Consider the following 21,775-nt stretch of genomic DNA (forward strand, 5'->3'; position numbering starts at 1 on the left):
TTTGTCTCTTTATAATTGTAGTATAAACTTCCTGATTCAGGAGGTGCTTTAATGACGACATGTTTGCCGTCGATTGCTCCACAGCATCCAGGAAAGTTCCATTCTTTTCGAAATCCGTTCTCAATGATATTCCAGTCTGTGGTGGCGGGAACCTGAAAAAAGATTTATAATAATGTATACATTCGATATAAACAACATTCTACTTTATTTTCAGGAAGACATTATACACACGGATACAGATACTGAGGAAAGCAGAATTACTATGAATTCTTTTCGTGAACCCGTATCTAAACCCCCTACAAAAAAAAAGCGGCTTTCCCAACTTTCGAGTATGGTGAGTCAACTAAAGGAGATAACTGAGGTTGCCAACTCTACAGAAGAAGACGAGTTTGAGGTCTTCGGCAGACACGTCGGCTTACAACTGAAATCTTTGCCCTTGCTATTGGCACTTGAAACCCAGGAATATATTCAACTGTACATGAACAGAATTCGACGCCAACACCTTCAAAATTCAACTGAGCAAAATAGATTCACCAGGATAGTCACACCAGTATCAAATGATTCGCAAGACTCTCCATGTAGTAATACTTCGTATTATGATGATGTAATTTATTTAGATGAGCCCCCAGAAGACACTTATGAAATTGAAACACATGAAAACCATGACATCGAATAACTTTAATGTAAATTTTAATATTTAAACCATGTGAAAATTAATAAATGTTTCTCAAATTATATTTATAATTTATTTAGAACCGTTTTAGATACAGCTATAATTATAGCGGGATGGCCTATTTTAGTGGCTATTTCAGTGGTCGTTCCATTGGGAATTTATGGCGAATGATATGCTGAAATAAGCCATCTACTATATTTGTAGCTGTGTGAAACAGCTCTTAATCTTACCTTGATAAATTCCTTTAATAATTCATAGATAGCTTCACAAACTTCTATAATGAATTCCGAAACAGTTGATTTTCCAAGTCGAAAGAGATGTGTGATTGTCCTTAAACTACATCCTGTAGCAAAAAAGTAGAGAACTGCCTGTAATTTGGTTTTTGCGGGAATTGCACTTCTGAAAAGGGTATCCGTGCGTTGAATTTGTGACTGCACTTTCATTAGAAGGAAATTAAAACAGCTTTCAGTCATTCTCAAAGTCGCGAAGTATTCTTTCGGATCTTCAAATGCCATTTCCTTCAGAAGAGAATTTGTAGCTCCTAATGCATCTCTTCTATTAATCCATTTTCGTATCTATAGTTTTTTCACTTTCGTCTCACTAATTTCTTCCTCCACCTCTTCTAAAATATCCATTACAATCAGCTTAATTAGCCTATTTACTTTGTTGCGTTGCAGCCCGTTCATCTTACAATTTGACACTTCACTCGTGAAATCTACTCGACCAATGCGAACGCTTTTTGGTCAGTCAAATGGCGAGTAGCGAGCTACTTGACTAAACTACTCGACCAATGCGAACGAGCCTGCAAAAGTATGTACCGTAGTTCATTAACGTCCATACTTTGTAACGAGATTTTGAATGAATTAATGAAAATATGTCAAAGTTGTAGAGTTTACTTAGGTATTTCATGCATCAATCTTAATGTTCTTGTTATGAAATTGTGATATACCGTGTTATTTAAATCTATATCTAATATGTCCAGAACAGATCTAAATGTCTTGTACATTTCGGTACGTCATTAGGGTAAATGTCAATATTTCCAGGTAACTGACTTGATTTAAGTAAATTCGTTAATAGCACAGGAGAGGTGTCTATATGGAACGATATTCAAATTGTTTCTTTCACCGGAAATGTTCACTAACTTTGTTTTATTCATTTCTAAATACAGTTGTAATAACATCTTGAATTTGAAGTGAAAAATGTTGAAATACCCCTATATCGCGCCAAAAATATCGAATCGTCCCAATTAAGCATTTTAATAAAAAAATTAGAAAATGAATTGATTGAAGAACATATTTTGGGGAAAAGGCTTTAGTCGGACGTGACCATAAAGAAGGTGACAGTTGGTTTAGTGTTGTTTGGCATATTTTTTTTTATTGCACAACAGAATATTTTGTCCAATTACAGTACAATTTTATATATGTCAGTATTTAGCTAGGTGACTATTCAATAATTGTTTTAAGTCATTCAGAGAACAGTCACTTACATCCAAATTCTTTGCAAGTTCGTTTAACAGCACACCTCTCCACGTCATGCTATGCTTTGCCAAAACGTTGGTTTTGCCTTTTGGTACTTTGAATAGGTCATGGTATCGACATCGGCTGTGGTGGTCTGGTACATATAGATCATAGCATCCCAAGAGGAATGGGCTATCGATAAAATTGTTCCTAATTTTGAAACACATAATAGCTAAACTTGTTTTCCGCCTATATATTGTTAGTTGGTATCACTCGCGTGGAATGACTAGCAAATTGTGCTGAATATGAAATTTTCTAAAATCATTATTCTTAGTTAAGATCGTTCTTAATAATAACCATTCTTATTAATTACCGTGATTAATTTTCATATGATGAATATGTATGTAAACAATATGTATGTGTTCAACGGTCACACGATAAAAATGATTTTTTTTTTTAGTTATCTGGTCGCCATTAAAATAACAATAATTGTCTATGACTTCATTCTTGTCTATGCATAATTCTTAAATATTTTTGACAAGTGCTAACAAGTGCTTTCTTCTCCGTTTCTTCCTGTTAAACTTACTATCCCACGCCTGTGATGGTTATTGGTAAAGTAAGTACTCATACTTATATTCATCGCTATTTATTTGGTAGCTGCCGTTATTCCAGTTTAGTTAGGGAATCATTGGGCGTTTTGTCACAGTAGAATGTTTAAACTGTCAATTTGACGTCTACCTATTATTAGATTAGTATTTAGAAGGCATTTATTACAATGAACACAAAAAAACCATATCGTTAACAGATATTTTGTTAAAAGCGGAATGGCGGTGAACATTGTAAATATATATATATATATATATAGTTTTCCCACGATAAACAACGTTTCTATTAACCGTTGTCATATCTTCAAGGTTTTCAAATGTATTTTGGCTACGACTACGTTATTTTGACAGGATATTCCAAGCGAAACCACATTTTATTTTTTATTTTTTTTTATGTTTTTTTTATTCTAGATAAAAGAAAATTTCATTTTCACTTATTTAACTAGAAAAAACTAATACATTACACATTAATATATTACAGAACGATTTTATTCACGATCATTGTTTTGTTGATTGATCATAAAACTGAACAACTTTTTTTTAAAATTTACCTACACTTTTTTCATTTTTAATTTCGTCTGGGAGGCAATTATGTATGTTGCTCCCCTCGTAACCAATGGATTGCTTGCCGTAATGAGTATGTATGGTGTTTAAATGTATTTTTTCTTGTTGCCGTGTAAAGTGTGTGTGTACTTGGTACGTTTTAACGATTTCTGTATTTGGATGTATGAGTTTATTATTTATTTTTCATATAAGGAGACATGTATTATATTCATAAAAAGTTTCTTAATGTAAATAGTTTTGTTTTCATACATAATATTTCTGTTGATGTTCTAGTTTGAAGTGAAATAGCTTTTTGATTATTTTGTTTTGTTTTACGTGTAGTTCATTTATATATGTTTCATATGCATTTAACCAGATTTCAATCAAGTAGTTTAAATTTGAATTTACGAGGCTGTAATATAGACCTTTTTTAATTTTATTTGGTAACAGATATGATATCCGGCTAAATACGCTAATTAAAGGGGTGATTTTATCTTTAATATCTTGAATAAGCTGTTTAAAAGTTAAGTATTATTGTAGAAAGCAATCACTTTGTGGTTTGACATATTTAATAAAATAAAATAAAATATTTTTTTTTTGTTTTAAAACCACGATATTTATTAATTTAAGAACCGACCGGTTTCGCTTTACTTAAGCATCATCAGGGTACAAATTAATACTAAACAAGAAGTACATAATGTGTGTATATATATAACAAAATATAGAGGGAGACAACATGATACAAATATAAGCAACACAAAGACGGTCATAAAATACATTAACATAAGTGCACAAGTAATGGAAAAACCGCTAGATAATTATGTAGACTAATGGGTTATATCAATAAATCGGGAGAAACAAAGCATCAACTGGCATGGTGGTAAGGAGGTAAGGAGAACTGGGATTTTTTTATGGGTTTATTGGAAACAGACCTAATATTGGACTACTTGATATGTCTAATTGATTATTAAGTATCTCACTTTTGGTTTTTACAGCTTTTTTAATTTCAAGTGCCTCTAAGTTGTTTAGTCTGCTACCATGCCCGTTTTTATGTAAGATGTTAGCACCGGTGCTATGACAGAATGTATGATCTTTATCGATCAAATGATTTGCGAATTCGGAAAACCCATTATTATTGAGGCAACGAAGATGCTCCTTTATCCTAATATTAACATTACGTGATGTCTTACCGATATAGAAAGCCGAACAATTATTGCAATTTAATTTATAAATCCCCGAATGACTTAATTTATCGTCCTTATCTTTAGAATTAATTAGAAATTTACCTATATTGTTATTGGTATAAAAGGCCGGTTTGACTTCAGAAGGAAGGTTTTTTACACTTAAGGTAGAAAAGTGATTAATAAATAAAATTCGCCGCCATTGATAATTAATATTATTATCATTGATTTGAGGACAAGGACTAGCAAAGAGGAAGCGATTAATGGCGATTTATTTTAGCTTTTTATTTAAGATTAAATCTATAAAATTTGATTCATAGCCATTATTTACTGCTATGTTTTTAATTAGTTTTAGTTCACTATCAAAATTACTATCGGACATTGAAATTGTGACTAAACGATGGACCATTGAATGGAATGCGGAGTGCCTATGTGAAATAGGGTGATTGGAGGTGCTGTGTATGACAACGTCAGTATAGGAGGGTTTACGAAAAATGTTAAAATTAATTCTGTTATTAACGATCGATAAGGTAAGGTCTAAAAAATTTAAGGTTGAATTTATGCCTATTTCTAATGTGAATTTAATCTTATTATGAAAAGAGTTTATAAGATTGAGGAAGGAATTCAGTTGACGCTTAGTCCCTGTCCATATACACAAAACATCATCAACGTATCTTTTCCAGTACAAGACATTTTTTATAAGATGTGAGGTACTAGATAAAATTTTCTCTCTATATTTTGTTATATATATACACACATTATGTACTTCTTGTTTAGTATTAATTTGTACCCTGATGATGCTTAAGTAAAGCGAAACCGGTCGGTTCTTAAATTAATAAATATCGTGGTTTTAAAACAAAAAAATATTTTATTTTATTTTATTAAAAGTTAAGTGTTTATCATTGCACAGCCCAAGATAATTCTCCCGTATCAGGATTTGCAGGTTGTTATATTCAATTTTTAAGGATACGTAAGAAGGAATTTGTTTTAATTTAAATTTTTAATTTTATTATTTTATTTTATTTTAACAATGTTCTGTTTCAGATATATTTTTTGGGGTTAAACCAGTAACCAAACTCTACCAAAGCAGATCATGGATCTACTGAAGCCAGCTACTATATCCATCAAGACGGAACCAGGGCTCCAGGAAGAAGATGGAGGTGAAATTGCATTTTCAGATTTAGATTTCGACCACCCAGCTGTAACGAAGGAATGCTCGCAATATGCGTAGAAAACTCAGACAGCCAGTTTGTTGCATTGCATACGTGTAAAATATAGAACTAAAAATTCGGATGTCCGGAATCAATGTCTCTTTAGAAATGTCATGCAAACAGGATACACACTTGTGCACAACATCCTCTCTTATAAAATATGAGGTTTATTGGGTATTTACCTTACTCAGCGTCCTTGTCGGAAAATACAAAAATACAGCACTCATTAAACTTTATTATATTATTCACAATAAGATGTCGGTTCCTCGATTTACACCGGGATATGATGTGAATTACACGTATTATACGTTAAAAATAAATAAATATTGATTGGAAAAACATTATATCTTTGACCGAAAACTACCAAACTCTCTACTACAGGTGCTCTAGAGAAAGGTTTTTCCTTCTTGAAGAATCGGTCCCTGAAGCGGACATAAAAATGCAATTTTTCAATTAAAAAAAATTCTCGTTTATAACAATTTGACGAAGATACAGCGCTGGCACTATGTGGGCGCAATTAGTGCATTTCACTCCGGGCGTCGAATACTTAACCTAACACATCGCCCTTGATATTATTTTTGATAAATACCGCTCTACAAAAAAACACAAATCATCATTTTAATGATTGAAGTGATATACTGCCTCGGCGTGTACTAATTTAGACTGTTAGGGCAGTCAATATTAAACTCGCGCCAGGCGCCGTTTGGTTCAGGGCTGGCCATGCAAAGATTCATTATATTTATTGTCCTTTTTTATTCCAGGAAGCATACATGTGGAGACAGCTACCATAAACGCGGATCTCTTACCCCGACAGTTGGGGCTTACTTATATGAAAATTGACATAGACCTGCCGGATGTTAAAGAGGAATGCTTAGAACGCTTTGGAAGAATTAACAAGGAAGCAGGTAAAACCAATTTTTCACTGTAAACTTAAACGACTCGGACTCTCCTATTTTTTTTAACCTTTCTACGAACTTACTTCGCTTATTTACTCTAAGTTTAGGAAATAAGTTTAACTGAGTCTTTTTCACCCATGTTATTTTTCAAATTTGTCGACAGATCTTCAGACGCATTTTGTGGAAAAGGGATTCACTCCTCCCCATCACAACTACTCCTCTCCTAAGTCAAATTTTGCAATAAACGTCCGCACCCATGTTAGAGAAAAAACTTTTTCATGTTCCGTGTGCAACTATGCATGTTATGAAAAGAGCCGCCTAACGGGCCACATGCTGACTCATGGTGGAAAAAAACCTTTTTCATGTTCCGTGTGCAACTATGCGTGTGGTCGAAAGGGTCAGTTGAAGAGGCACATGCTGAATCACAGTGGAGAAAAACCTTTTTCATGTTCCTTGTGCAACTATGCATGTATTCATAAGGGTCTTTTAAAGAGCCACATGCTGACTCACAGTGGAGAAAAACCTTTTTCATGATCCGAGTGCAACTATGCGTGTTGTCAAAAGGGTAATTTAAGGAGCCACATGCTCACTCACAGTGGAGAAAAACCTTTTTCATGTTCCTTGTGCAACTATGCATGTTATCGAAAGAGCGACCTAACGAGCCACATGCTCACTCACAGTGGAGAAAAACCTTTTTCATGTTCCGTGTGCAACTATGCGTGTGGTCGAAAGGGTCAGATGAAGAGGCACATGCTGAATCACAGTGGAGAAAAACCTTTTTCATGTTCCTTGTGCAACTATGCATGTATTCATAAGGGTCTTTTAAAGAGCCACATGCTGACTCACAGTGGAGAAAAACCTTTTTCATGTTCCGTGTGCAACTATGCATGTTATCGAAAGAGCGACCTAACGAGCCACATGCTCACTCACAGTGGAGAAAAACCTTTTTCATGTTCTGTGTGCAACTATGCGTGTTGTCAAAAGGGTAATTTAAGGAGCCACATGCTCACTCACAGTGGAGAAAAACCTTTTTCATGTTCCGTGTGCAACTATGCCTGTGGTCGAAAGGGTCAGTTGAAGAGGCACATGCTGAATCACAGTGGAGAAAAACCTTTTTCATGTTCCGTGTGCAACTATGCGTGTGGTCGAAAGGGTCAGTTGAAGAGGCACATTCTCACTCACAGTGGAGAAAAACCTTTTTCATGTTCCGTGTGACACTATTTATGTAATCATAAGAGTTTTTTAGAGAGCCACATGCTGACTCACAGTGTAGAAAAACCATTTTCATGTTCCGTGTGCAACTATGCGTGTCGTCAAAAGAGTCAGCTGAAGAGGCACATGCTGACTCACAGTGGAAAAATACCTTTTTCATGTTCCGTGTGCAACTATGCAAGTTGTCGAAAGAGTGACCTAACGAGCCACATGCTGACTCACAGTGGAGAAAAACCTTTTTCGTGTTCCGTGTGCAACTATGCGTGCTATCGAAAGGGTCAGCTAAAGAGGCACATGCTGATTCACAGTGGAGAAAAACCGTTTTCATGTTTAGAGTGCAACTATGCGTGTTGTCAAAAGGGTCAGCTGAAGAGGCAAATCCGGATCACAGTGGAGAAAAACCCTTTTCATGTTTCGTGTGCAACTATGCGTGTTTTCAAAAGGGTAATTTAAGGAGCCACATGCTCACTCACAGTGGAGCAAATCCTTTTTCATGTTCCGTGTGCAACTATGCGTGTGGTCGAAAGGGTCAGTTGAAGAGGCACATGCTGAATCACAGTGGAGAAAAACCTTTTTCATGTTCCTTGTGCAACTATGCATGTATTCATAAGGGTCTTTTAAAGAGCCACATGCTGACTCACAGTGGAGAAAAACCTTTTTCATGTTCCGTGTGCAACTATGCATGTTATCGAAAGAGCGACCTAACGGGCCACATGCTCACTCACAGTGGAGAAAAACCTTTTTCATGTTCCGTGTGCAACTATGCGTGTGGTCGAAAGGGTCAGATGAAGAGGCACATGCTGAATCACAGTGGAGAAAAACCTTTTTCATGTTCCTTGTGCAACTATGCATGTATTCATAAGGGTCTTTTAAAGAGCCACATGCTGACTCACAGTGGAGAAAAACCTTTTTCATGTTCCGTGTGCAACTATGCATGTTATCGAAAGAGCGACCTAACGAGCCACATGCTCACTCACAGTGGAGAAAAACCTTTTTCATGTTCTGTGTGCAACTATGCGTGTTGTCAAAAGGGTAATTTAAGGAGCCACATGCTCACTCACAGTGGAGAAAAACCTTTTTCATGTTCCGTGTGCAACTATGCCTGTGGTCGAAAGGGTCAGTTGAAGAGGCACATGCTGAATCACAGTGGAGAAAAACCTTTTTCATGTTCCGTGTGCAACTATGCGTGTGGTCGAAAGGGTCAGTTGAAGAGGCACATTCTCACTCACAGTGGAGAAAAACCTTTTTCATGTTCCGTGTGACACTATTTATGTAATCATAAGAGTTTTTTAGAGAGCCACATGCTGACTCACAGTGTAGAAAAACCATTTTCATGTTCCGTGTGCAACTATGCGTGTCGTCAAAAGAGTCAGCTGAAGAGGCACATGCTGACTCACAGTGGAAAAATACCTTTTTCATGTTCCGTGTGCAACTATGCAAGTTGTCGAAAGAGTGACCTAACGAGCCACATGCTGACTCACAGTGGAGAAAAACCTTTTTCGTGTTCCGTGTGCAACTATGCGTGCTATCGAAAGGGTCAGCTAAAGAGGCACATGCTGATTCACAGTGGAGAAAAACCGTTTTCATGTTTAGAGTGCAACTATGCGTGTTGTCAAAAGGGTCAGCTGAAGAGGCAAATCCGGATCACAGTGGAGAAAAACCCTTTTCATGTTTCGTGTGCAACTATGCGTGTTTTCAAAAGGGTAATTTAAGGAGCCACATGCTCACTCACAGTGGAGCAAATCCTTTTTCATGTTCCGTGTGCAACTATGCGTGTGGTCGAAAGGGTCAGTTGAAGAGGCACATGCTGAATCACAGTGGAGAAAAACCTTTTTCATGTTCCTTGTGCAACTATGCATGTATTCATAAGGGTCTTTTAAAGAGCCACATGCTGACTCACAGTGGAGAAAAACCTTTTTCATGTTCCGTGTGCAACTATGCATGTTATCGAAAGAGCGACCTAACGGGCCACATGCTCACTCACAGTGGAGAAAAACCTTTTTCATGTTTTGTGTGCAACTATGCGTGTTTTCAAAAGGGTTATTTTAGGAGCCACGTGCTCACTCACAGTGGAAAAAAACCTTTTTCATGTTCCGTGTGCCCTATGCATGTAATCATAAGGGTCTTTTAAAGAGCCACATGCTGATTCACAGTGGAGAAAAACCTTTTTTCTTGTTCCGTGTGCAAATATGCGTGTTGTAAAAAGGGTCAGCTAAAGAGGCACATGCTGATTCACAGTGGAGAAAAACCTCTTCCATGTTTGGAGTGCGATTATACAAGTTATTACCAGGGTAACCTGAAGGCACACACGCTGACTCACAGTGGAGAAAAACCTTTTTCATGTTCCCTGTGCAACTATGCGTGCTATCGTAAGGGTCAACTAAAGTTCCACATGCTGACTCACAGTGGATAAAACTCTTTTTCGTGTTCCGTATGCAACTATGCATGTTATCAAAATAGCCAACTCAAGAGCAATATGCTCTCTCACATCGTAGGAAAACCTCTTTTATATTCCGTGTGCAATTATACATGTTTTCTGAAGTGCAACATGCTAACTCACGGTGGAAAAAAACCTTTTTCAACCCCCGTGAATCAATTAATTTTATCAAAATGCCCATCTTAATACCCACATATTGACTCACAGTGGCGAAAAACCTGTTTTATGTTCCAGAGTGCACATATTTATGTTATTGTAAAGGCAATCTGATGCGCACGTTGAGTCACTACGGAGAAAACTTTTTCTTGTTTATCTATGCATATTCTCAAAACGCACATCTTAAAAGCCACATGCTGACTCACAGTGGCGACAAACCTTTTTTACTTTCCAAGTGCACATATTCAGATTCTAGGAAAGGCCACCTCACCCCCCATATAGGACATTTGTTGGAACACATGCTCACTCAGATTGGAGAAAAAACCCCTTTTTCTGGTTCCGAGTGCAACTATGCAAGTTATCCTTTATGTTCCTTGAATAGAAAAAACTGACTGACAGCTGAAAAAAAACTTTCCCGTTTTCTGGCTGACGAGAGATTGAAAAAAACGCGTGCGCACTCACTATTTTTTTCGTATGGAATTATGCATTTTCTCGAAAAGACTCTTTGACTGGACACTTTTCTTGTTCCTTGTGTTAACCTTTCCTTATCTGTGGTGTGTATTTACTACACATTGCTTCTAATAACTTTAATAACTGTATAAATATAATAAATTCTGGGTCCAGATTTTAGGTATTCCTCCGTTATACATTTATACACTGAATTAAAAAAATAATATATTACATAGTTTTCAAATTTAATTAGAAATCAGAGTTTTTTGTTAAAAATCGGGAACAAATACACCAATACAATCAACCGTGTGATACTAAATACTCGATGAGTGTGCGAGGAAATGACACGCTATTGATGTCCCGCTTTAATTCGCTATGCGGGAACATGAGACATCCACACTTCTGCAGTTGTAGTTTTTGATTTAGACCATCGATACCTACCGACCACACAGCTGTGTTTGTGCCAGCCGCCAGCCGCGCCGCTAGCCAGTTGGCCGCGAACCGTCGTTAGATGTGGACCTCTCGCACGTTTCTTTAGCATCCGCCGATGGTTTTTTCATGTTTTCAGCAATTAAATTACAATTATTATCAATTTTGATATAAAATATAATAAAAATAATCGATTAGCTATGAATATTCATACTTTTCCGATATTAAATAGCTTATTTTGAGATGTGCATTGACTACACAGCACCGGAACGCGTGTATTTTTTTAGCACAGTAAGGGAAAGGTTAACATTCACCTTCACGAAAACTATTTACAGAATAAATTCTAGTATTAGATCTGATATGTTTCACCAGAGAGTTACCAGTATATAAATTTAATATAATTTTATAATGGTCACAATATTTATAACCTTGCGATTACGTTGAATTTGTTCTGAATCGCATTGGAAAAGATTTGATTTTTTTTAAATCTTAAATGTACGTGTAACTTAAATGTAAATGTATGTGTAAAAAAGATAATTATGTCATACTACTAACACGAATATAAAAATATATATGAATATGTGTACAGTAATGTATTTAATTATTTTCAAATAATATTTTTACACTTCTAAATTCACTGTCAAAACTGTTGAACTGTAGCAGCAGCTACTAGTGCGTTCTAGAACATTTCCTTTTCTGTTTACCCTGTGGAGATCGCACCTTGTACCTACAAGAATTATTTGGTTAACACATCTCCTAGGCACTTCAACCGCCAGAGAATGTACTACCTGGGCAGACAGAAAAAAGTTCCATTGATTCGAATGATTTGACGATTTTCCTCTCAGATACATTAAAATGTAAGTATTTTTCTCCCTACAAAACAGAAACTTATTAGAAGTTAATACAGATAATTACTTATTGGCTGCAATTTTTCATTCAAATCTAACTTTAACAACCGCATTTAGCGTTGTTCACCGTAGTTACCTTTTGAACTCTGATATTACTGAAAATTTAAATAACCTATTTATTTTATTTCTATTTTTTTCAAGAACTGTTTTAGACCCAGAATCCTAATAACACGGTTTAACTTTTAAAATTTCATTTTTGATATCCTTGCCTAGTTAAGGGTTAACAACTAATAGGATAGTTATGTGTTTGCCTTTAGTTTTGAAAGTGATTTTAAGCCTTATGTATAAAAAAACTGTATAAAGGTCAGTGTCCAAATCGCTTGCACTAAATTTTATTTTAGAAACAATGTTTTTTTAATTTTGTGTAAATATTTTATTGTGATTTGTGTTCAAGGTTCCGGATTTCCCAAAGTCAACAGGTTGAAGATCTGCTGGCCCGAATATGTATAAATAAAAATAATAAATAAATAAATCTAAATTTCTGTAATTTTTTGTTTTTTACATATAATCACTAGACACTCAAAGTATTGCTAACCTTTTTGCTGATTTTTTTAAAAGCGTTTATGAATGTGAGACACCAGTTTCTGCTAGTACAGTATCAAATTTTACTACTGATCATAATCTTAATTTATCTTTTATCTACATAGAATATAATGATATATTGACTGAACTAAAATTACTAGATCAAAGCAAAAGTGGTGGACCAGATACCATACAATACCTCCTGTATTTTTGAATAATTGTGCTACCAATCTGGCGTATCCTTTATATTTGCTGTTAATCGGTCTTTACGAACAGGATGTTTTCCTACTAAATGAAAATTCAGCTTCCTTTCGCCTATTTTTAAAAAAGGCGAAGAACCAGAAACAGTAATTTCTCGCCAAACATTTCGATTTTACTATAAGTACCTAAATGCGACTGATGAATAAATTTCAAAACTGATTCCTTCAATTCCACTGGAATCACTAGCTTGTTATTATAAAACAAACACGCATTATGAACCGACAATTTATCTCTCATTAATCAAAATTTTAATAAATCAGCATTTAAATTTTTCTTTTCTGGCCATTCTGTATTTAAATAATTTATAATACTTGAAATAATTATATCCTTTACCGAACTTATCTTTATGGCTTCCGCATTTATTTCCATTTCTGTAGATATAGTATTTAAATGATCAGATTCTATACATTCAATATTTAAATCACTAATTAAAACTAAAAAAATAATAATAACCCTGCATTGGCAATCTTGATAGAAAATCGGCTTTGTTATCGCCCGAACTAATTTACTCAATAGTATAATCAAATGTCTGTAAAATCAACGCATAACGTTGCAAACGGTTAGCCGCCAAAACAGGTACTTGCTTGTTAGTATCTAAAATATGTACCAACGATTTATTGTCGCATGACAAAATAAATTTCTTTCCATATAGGAATTGGAAAAATCTCTTTAAACCAAATATGATGGCACACGCTTCTTTGTCTAATATCGAATACTTTCGCTCCGTATCCGATAGTGTCCTACTAGCAAAAGCAATAGGGCGTTCTATCCCGTTCTCATATACATGACACAGCATAGCTGAAATACCTATATTGCTGACGTCAGAAATAAGTTTGATAGGTAAACTAGGATTAAAATGTACTAAAATGTTATCTGACACTAAATGTTCTTTCACTAAATTAAAAGCAATATTATATTCCTCCGACCATATGAACTCGGTTCCTTTCTTTAACAAACTGTAGAGAGGTGACAAAATATCTGAGATATTCCGTATGAACATTCTATAGTATGATATTGCCCCTAATAGACTTCGTAGTTCCGAGACATTTCTCGGCAGGGCTAAATGCTTAATCGCCTTGATTTTGTCATCCAACGGAATAATTCCTTCCTGAGAAATTCTAAAGCCTAAATATTCAATTTCCGTTTGATAAAAATAACATTTACGTTCATTAACGGTCAAACCACAATCATTTAATTTTTTAGTACCGTTTCGCAAACAGAATTTAATTCCTCTTTCGAGTTACCGAAAATATCGTCTAGAAATACACGAACATTTTTAAAACCACACATGAAAGATCTGCATAAAAATAGCCGGACTTGTTGATAGTCCGAAAGGTAACACCTTATACGCAAACAAACCAATATGAGTTGAAATTACAGACAGTTTTCTCGACTTTTCGTTCAACGAAATCTATGTAAAAGCATTACGCAAATCAATCTTTGCAAAATATTTCGCCCCATTTAACGATGAGATTAAATCTTCAATTCTGGGTAAAGGATATTTCAAAGGTGCTAACATTGGATTTAACGTATTTTTAAAATCAGTACATATTCTTATTGAACCATCCTTTTTCTTAACAATAACAATCGGACTAGCTATATCACTAATTTCCACTTTTTCAATAATACCCTCCTTTAACATTTTTCACAATTCACATTCGACTTTATCACGTAAACTATATGGAATCGGTCTGGGGTTAATAAAATTTGGCCTGAAGTCTGACCTAACCTCAATATTTGCCTCGTAGTTTTTGAAACGTCCCGGCTTATCAGAAAAAACTTTAGGAAATTTTAACTTCAAAACACTTGGAATATTATGATCAACTTCCTCACTATTCACTAGATTTATTCCACTTAATTTAACACCAAAACATCTCAAAAAATTTCTACCCTCGATGCTTGTACTACCGTTTTTAATTATGATGAATTCCGTGTCAACAAATTTATAATTAAACGCGACCTTAACCGACATTTTACCTACAACATTTAAAATATTATTATCATAGCTTAATAATTTTTTTTCGTAATTCACTAATACCTTATGAGCAAAGTTTTCCATATAAGTTTCGTAAGAAATTGCATTTACACTAGCACCTGTGTCGACCACAAAACGTAGCGTAATGTTGTCTATAAATAAATGCACGTATATAGGCTCGCTATCAGAGAATTAATTTACCGCGTATATCGTATTTATCGTATGTGTCAACACATTTATAATTAAACGCGACCTTAACCGACATTTTACCTACAACATTTAAAATATTATTATCATAGCTTAATAAATTTTTTTCGTAATTCACTAATACATCATCTTGTCCAGACTTTCTGGAATCGATGGCGAATGGAGTATCTGAACACGCTGCAATCGCGTCAGAAATGGAATACAAATTCGAATCCAATATCGAGTGACAATATCGCACCACTACAATGGCCTATTGGCGTAGTGGTAAACGTCCACCCCGGCGTAGATGGGGTGATCCGCGTTGCGGACGTTAAGACTAACTCCGGAACATATCGCAGGGCAGTCGTTAAACTCTGTCCCCTGCCTTCACAATAACTTTAACGTAATCTTAGATTTAGTTGGTTAATTTAGATCTACCACAAGTTTAGTATTGTTATCTTAGATTTAGTTAATTTACAATTTAGTTCTACCGCAGGTTCAGAATTGTTTACTAAATCCTTTCATAACGTGTTTCTTTGTTATATTAGTGACTTTGACCATTGTTCAAGGCGGGGGGCATGCTCGGGCCAGTTATAATTGTTGCATATAATATTTTGGTTCGGTTGTCTCCCGCCCGCGTCCCGCGCATTTTACCTACATGAGTCAGTTGTGTTAAAATTACCGCGCCGCCCGCAAGGTTCAACAGACCTACCGCTTCCGCATAACCTATCTTTAGGTATTAAAACCACCGCGCCGCGCTGTAAACAGCAAATGTTATACCGCAAAAGATCGCCGTGACAAAATGCATAAAAATAGCAATCTCTAACGCATTGACCATTTCGCAAAACCGATATCACCATTTCCCTTTCCTGACCTCTCTTCCAATACTAAAAATTACCCTACCGGTGATTAAAGCAGAGAAAAGTGGAAGGTGCCGACAGCTTGGAGATATTGGTAAGTCAAATCAAACAAATTCACAAAATATCGCAAATTACAGTCCATTCACGCCGCAACAATGAGAAAATCAAAATGTAGTAAGTTAAATATTATACTAATTTGTATGTTAGTGATTTATACCTAAGTATCAGTATGTTAGACTAGATAAGCCGTTCGTAGAAGGGAATGGCCGACACAGGTGTGGATGAGGCTCGCTATCCATCACATCGCCAACCCTTCGGTGGCGCAAAGAGGAGGAAGGAACTCGAACAATGTCGAATTGGTACGTGGAATATTAGAGGAGGTATGGAAAGAAAGATGAATGAATTGTGTGACACGATGGTTAACAAATATTTGGACATACTTTGTGTAACAGAGAGTATGAAAAAAGGGAGCGGTACAATGCAGCATAATGATAGGCTCGTCATTTGGTCTGGGAGACCAGATACAGAGAGGGCGTGTCAGGGTGTTGCAGCACTACTGTCTCCCAGAATGATTGAATGTATGTTGCAGTATGAATGTGTAAGTCCGAGAATAATGTGGATTAGGTTCAAAATCGGTTTGACAAGGGTGTTTCTTGTTGTTTGTTATGCCCCTGTCAATTCTGAGAGTGACGAAGAGAAAGATGATTTTTGGACTGGTGTGAATGATGTGATGAGACTGAAAAATATTAATGAAAGGATTATAATGGCAGGCGATTTGAATGGGTGGGTAGGAATTAGACGTGACGGATTTGAATCGGCCTTAGGTATGTTTGGGGATAAAAGAACGAATGACAACGGGAACAGAATACTTGAAGTATGTTTAGAGTGGAACCTGTTTGTGTCCAATACTTTTTTTCGATCATAAAGGTATCCACCAATATACGTGGGAAAGAGGAAATGAGAGGTCAATTATCGATTTTGTAGTAATTGACTCTAGGTTGAGAGCCGTTACCGAGGACACGAGAGTTTTCAGAGGGGCAGAGGTTGAAACTGACCACTTTCTGGTGGTGTCGAGAGTAAACCTCTTTCGCGGTTGGCGCTCTAAAGTGAAAACGGTACTAACTCCAACAAGAATCAAAATAGAAAAACTACAAAACGATAATGAGAGAAGTAAGTAGGTATGTGAATTGTGCAGAGATGAGATTGAATGAGAAAAAAATGGATGGTCTAAGCATAGACGAAACATGGAACCACATAAAAGTGAGTCTTTGTGAATCTGCTAGAGAGGTGTGTGAAATAAGTACGCAAGGTAGAAAGAAAGGTGATGCATGGTGGGATGATGATATCAAAGCACTGGTCTCAGAGAAGAAGAAAGCATGGTTATGTCTGATTGCGGCTGGCAGTGCTTCCAGCGAAGAGAAGGATCGAGCGAAAGAAGTATATAAGGAATGTAAGAAAAAAGTAAGAGTTGGAGTGAAAGAACGAAAGAAACGCCTGGAAGAGGAAGGAGGAATGAAAATGACAAACCATTTCCAAGAAAACATTAAGTTGTTTTGGAAGGAAGTCAAAAGGTCCCGGTGTGGCCCTGAAACCGGAAGCATGAAAGTGATAAAATCGAAAGATGGAAAAATGTTGACGAATGAGGAAAAAATAAAAGAGAGATGGATGGAGTATTTCGAGGAAGTCTTTGAAAGCGAAGTGAGTGACAGTGATTCTAGCGGAGAATCAGATATGAATTATGATGGACTGAATGTTACTGAAATTAGCATAGATGAGATAGAAAGATCAATTAAGTGTATGAAGAATGGTAAGGCTGTCGGTTTCGACAATATTGCTGCTGAATATTTTAAAGGAGGTAGCCGTATAATTCTCACATGGTTGTGCAATCTTTTTAACCAATGTTTAAAGGAATGTTACACGCCTTTAGATTGGAGAAGGGCAGTGATCATGCCATTATACAAAGGTAAAGGGTCACGTATGGAATGTGGGAATCATAGGGCTATTAGCCTGCTAAGTTGAGTTGGCAAGCTGTATGGTAGAATTTTGATTGAAAGGGTAAGAAAGGAAACAAAGGATAAAATATGGGATGTGCAAGGTGCCTTTATGAGTGGAAGGGGGTGCATGGACCAGATCTTCTCATTGCGTTTGCTCACCGAGAAGTTTCTGGCAAAAAAACAGAAACTTTTCTGTGCCTTTGTAGATCTACAAAAAGCATACGACCGAGTCGACAGGAAAAAGCTATGGAAGGTGAGGTCCAAGTATGGAGTGAATGCGAATCTGACTCGGGCAATTGCGTCTCTATATGAGGGAAGCGTTGCATGTGTTAGGGTGAACGGTGGTTTTACGGGGTGGTTTGATATCACAAAAGGTGTTAAACAAGGCTGCGTAATGTCACCGTGGTTATTCAATCTATACATGGATAATTGTATGCAAGAATTGAAAGAGGTGGGATTGGGCGCGAATTTGAGTAATCTGAAAGTATGTTGCCTGTTGTATGCTGATGATACGGTGCTGATTGCTAATAGTATGGATGATCTGCAGTCTCTCGTGTCTAGGATGAACGAAGTATGCGTGAAGAATGAGTTAATGATGAATGTAAGTAAGTCTAAAGTAATGGTGTTTGAAAGAGAAAGTACGAAAACAGTGTGCAATATAGCTGTGAATGAGGAATACTTGGAGCAGGTGGATGAATTTGTGTATTTAGGAAGCATGTTTACGAGAGATGGGAAGGCTGACAGAGATATTGAAAGAAGAGTAAATGCAGGTAACTCCATTCATGGAGGACTGAACGCAGTTGGCGCTAACAAAAAATTGTCCAAAGAAGCGAAGTTAGCAGTCCACAATGGAGTGCTGGTACCTACCCTGATGTATGGAAGTGAGGCATGGAACTGGCAAAGAAAGGATGAAAGTAGATTGAATGCTGTTGAAATGAGATCCCTGAGGCGTATGTGTGGTAAAACCATGTATGATCGTGTGAGGAATGTGGATATCCGCAAAGAGTGCAAGACTGATGTAAGCGTAATGAGTAAGATCAAGAAAGGGACGCTTAGATGGTTTGGGCATGTAGAGCGAATGAGCGAAGAAAGGAGTGTAAGGAGAATATACGATGCAAATGTGAATGGAAGCAGAAGTCGGGGACGCCCGAGGAAGACATGGCATGACCAAGTGAATCAGATACTTGAGTCGGGCCATGTCAAGAGTCAGAACAATAGAAGAGTATGTATGAGACGATGTATGAATGTGAATGAGGCAAGGAGTGTGTGCCAAGACCGAGTTGTTTGGCGGTCCGTCCTCTCTGCCTACCCCTGCGGGGAAACGGCGTGATGGTTAGTTAGTTAGTTAGTTAGTGTTAGATTTATAAAATTTGACATGCTTATAACTTCTTTGTTTATAGTTGACAAGCCAGCGTTTTCTATACCTGTCAATTCCATAAAGTTTTGATTCCAAATGATGTTCGGAAGATTAAAATCGCCAGTTATAATTATTTTTACTTTTGGATATTTTAATTGTAAAATTTCAATATCTTCAAAATGCTTAGTATAAATACTTAAATCCGATTTAGGCGGAATGTACACATTACCCAATAAAATTATGTTTTTACCTGTATTAATCATAACAAATAATTGCTCTATTTCAACGTTTTTTGTATTTAACTGTCTGGAGAAAATATTTTTCGCTACTGCAATCAGAACTCCACCACCTCTTCTTTTATTGTTTTTAATGTCATCGTTTGTATATTGATTTCTATCCTGGCGGAAAACGTTGTATCTTGACATTCCTAGTTCTGCAGTGTGAATATCCGGATGTAACCAAGTTTCTGTGAAAATCAACACATCAAATATTGAAGTAGTTATTTCTAGTCTGAGAGTGTCCAGCTTAGTTCGAATTCCTCTGACGTTTTGATAATATAGGTAACAGTGATTTAGTTTATTGTGTAGTTTTTTGGTGTATGCTGTTGAACGATTTTCGGAATAGAATGAACATATTTTATCGTGAGATTTGTTTCACCGCTATTTTTCCGTTGTTCTAATTCTATTATCAGATTCTTCATGTGATTTCGCTGAGTTATTATCAAGTCCGGTTTTATCTTTATTCCATCGGTAATTTTTAATTTATTCCGAAGAATGTATTTTACTTGGAAAGAATCTTCAAATTCCACTTTAATTGGTCTGATGACTCCAGGTTTTTTAGCACCAAGTCTGTATATTTTTAGATTTTGTGTTGGTATGTCATCAATTTTTTTGATAGTGGATATTATTATTTTTGAGTCATTTGTCAACTAACTTTGTAAATAGACTTATTGTACAAGGGAAAATGCCTGATGACCTTAAATGTGCTATTGTTAGACCTATATAAAAAGGAGGAAAAAACTCGGAAATAGTCAACTATCGACCTATTAGTATCTTGCCTGCACTTGATAAAATTTTAGAAAAGTATGTTTTTTGTTTAAATTAAACAATTACTACATAAATTTTGCATTATAGACAACAAACAATACGGATTTCAAAAGAAAAAAACCACAGAAAAATTATTACAGGACTTCTCGAATTATATACATAAAGAATTAAACCGTAAAAGACATGTATTAGTACTATTTATCGATAATTCCAAAGCATTTGATACCATTGATCGACAAAAATTATTAAAAATCTTAGAGGCAATTGGAATTAGAGGAAACCTACTTAATTTGTTTAAAAATTATTTATTTAATAGACATATCTGTGTAAAAATATTAGAAAAACTGAGTGGGAAGAAAAAAAGTGAGCGTTGGCGTACCTCAGGGTTCAATTTTGGGACCCACGCTTTATATAATATTTGTATCAATAATGAAAAAACTTTTTGTTATACATAAAACATTTTGTATACGCAGACGACCCTGCTCTTGTTATATCTGATGATCAATTATCTAATGCTATTAAATATATGCAGAATGACTTTATGAAAATGGTCACACGACGCAGTCCTAACCATAAATACCAAAAAAAAACAAATTGATGCACATACGATCTCCACATGCTTCAGTTCTGAATAAGCCTGAAATAATATCCCACAATTTTTAATGTATTCATCAAAACATTTTGCAGAACTTCAAATGCGATAGTATTGAACTTGTTAATGAATATTTTTATTTGGGAGTGACTGTTGATTGCAACTTTAAATGGGACTTGCAAATAAACAAAATTTGTAAAAGGCTGAGTGCGTTAGTGGGTAAACTGTACAAATTGAAATGTTTCGTTCCTGTGAATATTTTTAAAATAATTTACTTATCACTTGCAGAATCTACTTTACGATATGGAATAACCACATGGGGACACTCTTGCAAAACTAACCTAAATTACCTACAATTAGTATAAAATTCTATGATTAAATTACTAGTTTTGACGGCCGGCGTGGTCTAGTGGTATACGCTTTTGACTACAGATCCGAAGGTCGCGGGTTCGAACCCGGCGTGCGCAAATAAATTTTATTTGATTAATTTGTGTTATTTCACAATTAATTAATTTAAAATAATATATAGTATATTTGCGGCACGTTCCAGAGTGGAAGATACTCTCAGTATCGCCCTGGTGTAAGACCACCATTCAGAATTGAAACGTTGCTTGAAATGGCTTTAGCCGTGTTTGGTGACCAGATCTGAATAGCCAGGTACTTCCCCACCTTCCTCTTCCCCATCTCCCTCCCCTTCCCAATACCCTCAGCCTCACAACATACCCCAATTGGGGATGCCATAGTCTCACTGGCTCCAGACGGGAACAGTTGGGACTCTTGTGCGGTATTACTGTAAAAAAAAAAAAAAAAGTTCCAAAACAGAT

General features: G+C 36.0%; 1 protein-coding gene across 1 annotated transcript; it reads left to right on the top strand.

Annotated features, from left to right (window-relative positions):
* The first annotated feature begins 2,668 nt into the window (after positions 1–2,668).
* LOC149415829 (uncharacterized) lies at positions 2,669–12,582 on the top strand. Its single transcript, XM_089641731.1, has 5 exons — positions 2,669–2,746; positions 5,504–5,619; positions 6,432–6,575; positions 6,730–6,824; positions 12,553–12,582. The coding sequence occupies exons 2-5, from the start codon at positions 5,553–5,555 to the stop codon at positions 12,580–12,582; spliced, it is 336 nt and encodes a 111-aa protein (XP_089497857.1). The 5' UTR covers positions 2,669–2,746; positions 5,504–5,552.
* Positions 12,583–21,775: the final 9,193 nt, after the last annotated feature.

The sequence above is a fragment of the Hesperophylax consimilis genome, chromosome 17 (assembly GCF_061612785.1).
Source record: "Hesperophylax consimilis isolate HC1 chromosome 17, BYU_Hcon_1.0, whole genome shotgun sequence".
NCBI classification, from domain to species: domain Eukaryota; kingdom Metazoa; phylum Arthropoda; class Insecta; order Trichoptera; family Limnephilidae; genus Hesperophylax; species Hesperophylax consimilis.

Excerpts from the sequence above, each read along its gene's own strand:
- LOC149415829 (XM_089641731.1), top strand. The coding sequence starts at position 5,553 with ATGGATCTACTGAAGCCAGCTACTATATCCATCAAGACGGAACCAGGG. Across the intron at positions 5,620-6,431 it reads GCTCCAGGAAGAAGATGGAG|GAAGCATACATGTGGAGACA; the intron begins GTGAAATTGCAT and ends TTTTTATTCCAG. Across the intron at positions 6,825-12,552 it reads CAATAAACGTCCGCACCCAT|GTTCCGGATTTCCCAAAGTC; the intron begins GTTAGAGAAAAA and ends TTTGTGTTCAAG.